Consider the following 7,972-nt stretch of genomic DNA (forward strand, 5'->3'; position numbering starts at 1 on the left):
ATCTAAATTGAGATTTATCGAAGTGTACCGTCAATTTTGTTGTTCATCCATCTTTCCCTCAATTCATTCAACGAATCTTGGAATAAAATATTAAATGTGTAAAAAAAAAATATATATATATAGATAAAAATAAAATATTCCTTTAATTTCAAATATCGTGATAAAGTATTCATGTCAAATCAGAATTGAGATCTATCGAAGTCTACCGTAAATTTTATTGTTCATCCCCCCCCCTTTTTCTTTCCTTATTCATTAAACGAAACTTGGAATAAAATATTAAACGTATAAAAAAATATATATATATAAAAATAAAATATTTCTATAATTGCAAATATCGTGATAAAGTATTCATGTCAAATCTAAATTAAGATTTATCAAAGTACACCGTCAATTTTGTTGTTCATCCATCTTTCTCTCAATTCATTGAACGAAACTTAAAATAAGATATATTAAACCGTGTAAGAACATATAAAAATATATATTATATATTCCTACACACAATCGTGTAAATCAATAATAATCTTTCATAATGCAAAGGACAAATTCTCTTACATTAATCTACTATTATATACAATAAAACCAATAATTTATTCCGTCAAATTTCATTTTCATCCTCTTTAACGTTATAAACTCACCCTGAACAATGGCCATTGTTAAAGAACATCCTCTACTCGCGCGTGCAAATTGTTCGGACTGGATAGTAGTGTTTTTGTTAGCAATGCAACAAAACGACTCTATCTCTCTCTTTTTCTCTCTCTCTCTTTCTAATACTAGCCTTTTCAATGTTCCTAACACTTCTTGTACTCCCACTTTCCTATCTTCCTTCTATAATACTTTCTCACACCAAAGAAAACCCCCATTAGCTTTTCTCTTTGCGTTAACTCGAAAACGAATCCCTCTTACTTTCTTTTTGTCTGTCTGTCTGTCTGTCTGTTTCTTTCTATCTTTCTATCCATTGACGAGTTAACTCTTTCCCTCACACATATGCATACACACGTATATAACACGCATACGCGTAACTTTTAAAGCCGATCAAAGAGAATATCAAAGCTTGTTCCCATCAAATTTTTTTACCAATTTCTTTTTTTTTTTTTTTTTTTGTTAAATCTCCTCTCCCACCTTTCATTTTCATCTTACCGCGACGTACATATGAATGCTGACACACGCACACAAACAAATATATGCATACATGCATGCATACATGTTGTCGTAGCCATCGACGAAATGAGAAATAAGAAAAAGGAAAGAAAAAAAAGAAATTAAAAGATTGAAGGCGAGAAAAGAAGAACTCGCTAACATTCAAGGCAACATTTTCTTATCTCAATGAGTTCCTCATCTCATCTCATCTCATCTCATCTCATCTCATCTCATCTTTAATCAAACATTATTCAAACGGAGAGATTTTGAATTTATGTTATTAAATGTTATTAAATAAATCAATCAAATGACTACTTTTTAAATCAAATCTTAGATATATGTATATATCTAAGATTTGATTTAAATATATATATGATATGTAAATATATATATGATAAATAATATTGAAAATGATGCGATTAATTCCATAGTTTCAACTAAGAGTTGAAAGATAATAACAATAATAATAATAATAATAATATAAGAATAATAAAACAACAAATTTCGTAATATAAAAATAACAATAAAATAAAATTTCCAGTTGCCGAAGAAGTACCGATAAAGGGACGAAACGTTCAACTTATTAAAAATTAAGTTCTACTTCATTTTTTGACGTCCAAATTTCCTATGATACCTTTTTATTAAGAATTTTATTTTTGAACGAAAAAAACAATAAATTAAATAATAATAATCTTTAGTTAAAGTATTATTAATTTCGCATAACTAACCACGTGCTGATGCATCAACCGTTTAGATGAAAACTAATCTTTTCATTTGAAACTTGACGTTCAATATATTCGCGATGTTATGCGAAGATGGAAGAAAAGCTATCTATTCTCACCCCCGGAAACCCACCCCTACTCTCAACCTTTACCCTCCCCTTCCCAACCATTCCCCAACCCACTCTTCTTTTCTATGTTATATATTTTTTTTTCTTTTACATTTCTTCTTTTTTTTTTTTTTTTTTAATTAATCCAACGACTCACTCACATCAAGCCTCTCTTTCTAACACAAGCAAGGACTTGATGCATTACTCGAGCGATATTGCCAGTGACGTGCATTGTCCCATTGTCGAGACAGAACTACCCCTTTCCTCCATTTAACTATAACCATCCACCCACCCATCCATACACCCACCCACCCACCTATCTACCTACAAACCTTTCTGTGGATACGTGTCTTTCTGTCTGTCTGTCTGCCTGTGTCTGTGTGCACATTTTTTTTTTATATTACATGATATATATTATATATAAAAAAAATATATATATANGAAAAAGAAAGAGACAGGATAGAAATAGAAAAAGAAGAAGAAGAAAAAATAATAATAATATTTTTCTACGGTGGTTAGGTTTGATATTTATATATATATATATATATATATATATATATATTTAAATATGTATCTTTGTGTACGTCTTCGTATTTTTTGTTCATACGTGTGTCCTTTATATACGTGTTCTATGTGTACGTTTATATAACTTTAAAGAAAACAGGCCCCTTTACGATTCACTAGATATGTTAAATAATATTGGAAATGGAAGTCTGGCTCGTTGCCGGAAATCTTTCTTTAGCTTTCTTCCATCTTAAGAAATTCAAACTCGGCTACTACTAACTCTCTCTATTCTTCAAATTTACTTTACTCTCTTTCTTTTCGTTTTCTTTTTTTTTTTTTTCATATTATAGATAGATAAGAAAAATTCGTTTCTCTCATTTCGTTTAAACGAACTTTCAACGAGTTGTCGCGAAAGAAATGAAATGAATCGTCTCTCTCGTCGTTGTTGAAGAAAATTATTGAACTTTATAAAAGAGAATTTATACTTCGCGAAAACTCTTTTAACATTTTCTTTTCTTTTTTCTTTTTTTTTTTTTCATTTAATAAAATAAATTAATTTTTTCTCTCAATGTGTGTGCGACAAAACTAAGATAAATTTATTTACTTTAGAATGTTGTTTAATGTATGACCATTATTATCTCGCGTGACTTTTCGTTCAAACCACGTGGGTCTGTCTGTGTTCATGATCAACGTTAATGTTTTTACCAGTTAACGCGAATCTTTAAAATTCATTAGCTAGCACACAGCTAATGATTAAAAGGAAAATGTAATTTAATATAATATGCGACGTATAAACGAGGGAAAATATTTCATGAAATATTATTAATTAATAAACGTTTCACATTATATACTTTAACCCGAGTATCCGACGAATTTAACGAAATTTAATATTCCGTATGTTAATAAACGAACCTTAGAAGAGAAAATCCAACAAACTATCAAGAATTTATTCCGGTATAAAATATAATCTCTAATATGTTATTCTATTATTATATATATTTTTAAATTAATACAAATAATCTTTTATTGACTTTTGATTCGTTTTTTTTTCGTATCACGTGCATATTATAAAAATTGCATTATCATGAAAATATTTAATCAACTGATGATATTAGAAAAAATCATTTCGTGTGTATGTTTTTCATTGAACGTAAAAAAATTGCAACGATACGAATGGAAAAAATCTGGTATTGGTTACCGATAATTCATACGACATTCCTCCTCGTATTAAATAAATTCAAACAAATTTACGTTGGACTAAGCTTGTCCTTGTACCTGGCATCTAATTTTCACTTTTTGTTCAATGTTAATAACGATATTTGCATGGGAAATGAGAAACTATTCCGTTGCGTGTTACTTCTCCGCATCCATTTACACTTTTTTTTTTTGTATGTTATCCTTGCTTCAATTTCCTTCTTTTTTCTCATTCTTCCTTTCTTTCTTTCAATTAGTTTCGGTTGAAAATTTCAACTCATGCAAGGTACTATTATTCGAAGTTTTTGAAAAATCTATATTTCGTAATCTCTTTAAAAAAAAAAAAAAGAAAAGAAAAAAAGCAATAAATTAATGATCCCAATTTGTTGTTACAACAATTTGTTTTCAATTTCCCGCCAAAAAATTATATTTTGATAAATCTTATTTAAATGCAATTACATCGACGTTACGTTATTCGATCGTTTGTATTTAAATTCGACGCGATTGGGATAATTATGAAAAAAAATTACAAAGGAAAATTGTATTCCAAGTTAGAATAATGAAAATTTCACTTTATCAAAAGAATTAATAATGAAGAAATGTTAAAATATACGTATATTAAATTGTTCTAACAATGGAAACGTATATCTAGAACTATGTAATTCCAAGTAGAAACGTAAGAATAGATGAACAGATGAAAATGGACGTTAAAATGTTGGCATCACCTTCTCTTTACCAACAGAATTTCTACTAGGATCTTACAAAGAAGAACTTTCCGACATATGTTTTATACCTAATTCTACGAATCGATTTCAAATGCTTCGACTAATTACTCGAGCTTTGCTTGTTAATCGCTCGACAATCGAAATCTGCGATGCTTCTAAGAACGCAATGAAAATTCGATCGTCTTAATTTAACATATTTTTATACATTAATTATAATATAAGATAAGAAAGAAAAATTACAATTGAATTGTGTTTTTTTTTTTAAATTCCTAATATTTTGAAAAATATCTTTCGCCCTAATTTCAATTAATTTCCCGATTCTCCCCAAAAATAAATCATATAATAAAAAGTATATTACTAACCGTGAGTATCAAACTTCCTAATGATGGTCTCGATGATCGTTGTCCTTGGCGCCACGTGACCTCGTCTAACAGGCATCTCAGGATGAATTCCCACCTATCTGGGTGGACGAAAACGTTCGGCGTTTCTTTCTTTTTTCTTTTATTAATTCTTATTCGAGACTAATCAGGCCTCTTCGTGCACGATAATTAAGAAAACTATCGTTGAATTATCGAAAACAATAATAATGATGTAACAATAACTGCGCGTTGGGGGAGTTGGGGTTGAGCACTATGAGCACTAAACAAAAACAAAAAAAGAAACCAAACGATTGGCAAAAATATTCAACACACTCGCGAGCGAAAGACAAGGAAAAAAGAAGAAGAAGAAAAAAATCCCCCTCAAGGAAACTTTTTGATAATATAAATATAAAAAAAGAAAACAAAAGAACGAATGAACGAATGAAAAAGAAGAAGTATCGAGTTTAAAACTAAAAACGTTCATAAACTTTGATTAACTTATCTTGGCCGGAAAGTTTGTGTTGTTTAATTTTAATTATAATTTTAATTAAGAGAAATGAAATAATGAGCAAGATATGAAAGGAAGAAAAAATAATGAGGCACCCAAAGTAAGAACGCGTATCACTCAAATATTAGTTTATTTCTTTCGGAATTAAACGTTTTCTTGGTCTTGAACACTCGCTTCCTCTTCAAAGACTCGATATCGCACGAGCCAACAACTTCGATCGGATTAGCTTCCACTATTTCTGTTATTTAGATATACCAAAGGTCGCACACCACCTTGCTGCTTACTAACCTAAGTCTTTCCTGACTTATGATCCTTCCTTCGAAGCAAGGACACTCGGACAAGGTCGCCGCTCTCGTCTATTGGTCAACGTGCGTAATATTTTGGATTTTGTATCGTTCGTTTAAATTTTAGGACCTTCTTCTTCTTCTCTCTTATATCTTTTAATGTAAGTGAGAAAACATTTTATTTATACAGTTATATATATCTATACCACCACACCCTAGAATTCGTAAACAAATTTCCACGATTATTTCGATGATTAATGATTATTCTTTTAGATTATTATATTTTGCCACAACAATATAATTAGATAAGAATTTTCTTTCTATTCGATTCCACCCGTGGCAGGCACCCAATCTTTCTCGGATTAATAATAATCTTCATGATCGAAAATTGAAAGTACGATCATTTTTTTTTCTTTTTTTGTTCAATTCGATCCGATCCTTAACAGATAAACATCAAAACGCAGCCGTCTCGAGGAATACCTCGTATACGACTTTGAAAATACGCAAAATGATAATCTTTATCTTTTCGATTATTTGAAGAAAATAATAATACGAGAGGATGATTATTCCTCTTGATGATAATAGACTTCGTCGGCTCGACTTTAGTTTTTTGCCGATCCGAAGACGTACGCTGTAATAGCCTCGAAAAAGAAGCGCATGGTTCGGACATTTCCACGAGATTTTCAGATTAAAAGCTTTTTTATTCGGAACACGTTTATTTTCCAAACTGTTCTTCGTGTCTTTCTTTTTTCCTTTTGCTTTTTTTTGTTAATCTTCTTTACTATTTAGCGATATTATTTGGTTGTTTATTCTTATAGATAATATTGAAAGTATCTTCTTCCATTAGTCATCTAATACGTAGAGGAAAAATCCAAAGGATAGATCAAATGATTTTTCTTAGTAAGAAAATGGGAGGGTAACGACTCGATGGTCCAGGTTAACGTCCACGATTACGACGAGAAAGGCACGTGGTGATTGGTTGGATGCGCGCGAGTCTCTCTATACGTATGTATATTTGTATCTTTTTGTTGTTGTTGTTGTAGTAGTAGTAGTAGTAATAGTAATATCTGCTTTTATAGATGTTTTAATTGTATTATATAGTATGTCACGCGATATTATAAAAGCAAGATCGATAGATGTGGATCGAAATACGAGAATAATATCGTTACGACGAAAAGGAACTGTCCCGTTTCACGGGGTGATCCGGTCAGCTGTGCATTTCTGCTCATCCTCTCTCAGGGACAGTTATTTTTATACTTCTTCTTCATCCTCTGTGGCACTCGGTACGCCACGAAGAACACGTCCGACCACCGGCGATGCCACGATTCTCCGACTCGTTGATTCTTCTCGAAATCCACATCGGTTCTAACCCCCTATTCGGGTTCCTCGACACACACTTGCGACAACACCGGCCACAACCCTTTATTCCCACTTAACTAACAACTATACAAAACCTCTCTTTCTTTCGCATCTCTCTCTCCTCCTCCGCCCTCCCCCCTCCTCCTTTCGTCTTATTCTTCTTATTATTCTTTTTGGATTTATTTATACCACCGTCCACTCCACTTTTGTTTAAACCTTTACGGAAACACCTTTCTATCTTTCTCTCGCTTAGCAAAGCTCGCTTACTCTCTCTCTCTCTCTCTCTCTAACTCTCTATTTCTCTCTCGCTCCTCCCCTCGAAAGCACGAAGCACCACACCTCGTCAACCCGGACAACTACTAAAAACCAGCAAAAAGTGCAATCCTTTCTATCTTTCTTTCTCTCTTATCTTCTTTGTCGAGCATATTCTTCTTCTTCTTCTTCTTCTTCTTCTTCTGATTATTATTATTATTATTCTTATTATTATTATTCTTATTCTTATTCTTCTGTTCCGAATTGAAATGATTCCAATTAATTTCGTAAGTTAAGAAACGACAAAATTATTCTACGAACAAACGATGCTTCCTCGGGAAAGGTCGTTGGACACTGTTGCGCTACCGCGTGCTCTCTCTTTCCCACTCCTCGGTCGACCTGAAAAACCTCACGTCACTTCGGCAATGCCGAAGGAGTCGACGCAGGAGGAACTTTTGTTCTAGGGCACGCGCGTTTTTTTTTCCTTCCTTTCCTTTGCTTTCCTTGCCTTTCCTTTCCCAGGATTTGCGTTAGACCAGTTGCCGGCGCGTTTGATCGGAACTGAAAATACGACGATAAGAGGAGGCACGACAAGCCGACGTCTTTCTCGACGACGACGACGACGACGACGACCACGACCACGACGACCACGACGACGACGACGACCACGACGACGACCACGGCGGCAACGGCGGCAACCCAGGCGACGGCACGTACGGGGTGTCGTACATAGCGCCTGCGCCCACCTTTCCATCCCCCCACCTAAAACATATTTGCATCCGATTATACTGCCCCGATACTACCTCCCACCAACCTGCCAC

The 7,972-nt window shown here is 33.1% G+C and overlaps 1 protein-coding gene across 1 annotated transcript in view; it reads right to left on the reverse strand.

Annotated features, from left to right (window-relative positions):
• Positions 1-7,913, reverse strand: part of LOC106793944 (potassium voltage-gated channel subfamily H member 6-like) — a 68,450-nt gene extending 60,537 nt beyond the window's left edge. Inside the window, exons 1-2 of the mRNA XM_014761248.1 lie at positions 5,545-7,913; positions 4,752-4,849 (exon numbers count right to left, since the gene is read on the reverse strand). Of these exons, the coding sequence (XP_014616734.1) occupies positions 4,752-4,827 (76 nt within the window). The 5' untranslated portion in view covers positions 4,828-4,849; positions 5,545-7,913. The remainder of the gene's footprint in view (positions 1-4,751; positions 4,850-5,544) is intronic.
• Positions 7,914-7,972: the final 59 nt, after the last annotated feature.

This window comes from Polistes canadensis, unplaced genomic scaffold (assembly GCF_001313835.1).
Source record: "Polistes canadensis isolate GaletaPanama2010 unplaced genomic scaffold, ASM131383v1 scaffold_21, whole genome shotgun sequence".
Taxonomy (NCBI): domain Eukaryota; kingdom Metazoa; phylum Arthropoda; class Insecta; order Hymenoptera; family Vespidae; genus Polistes; species Polistes canadensis.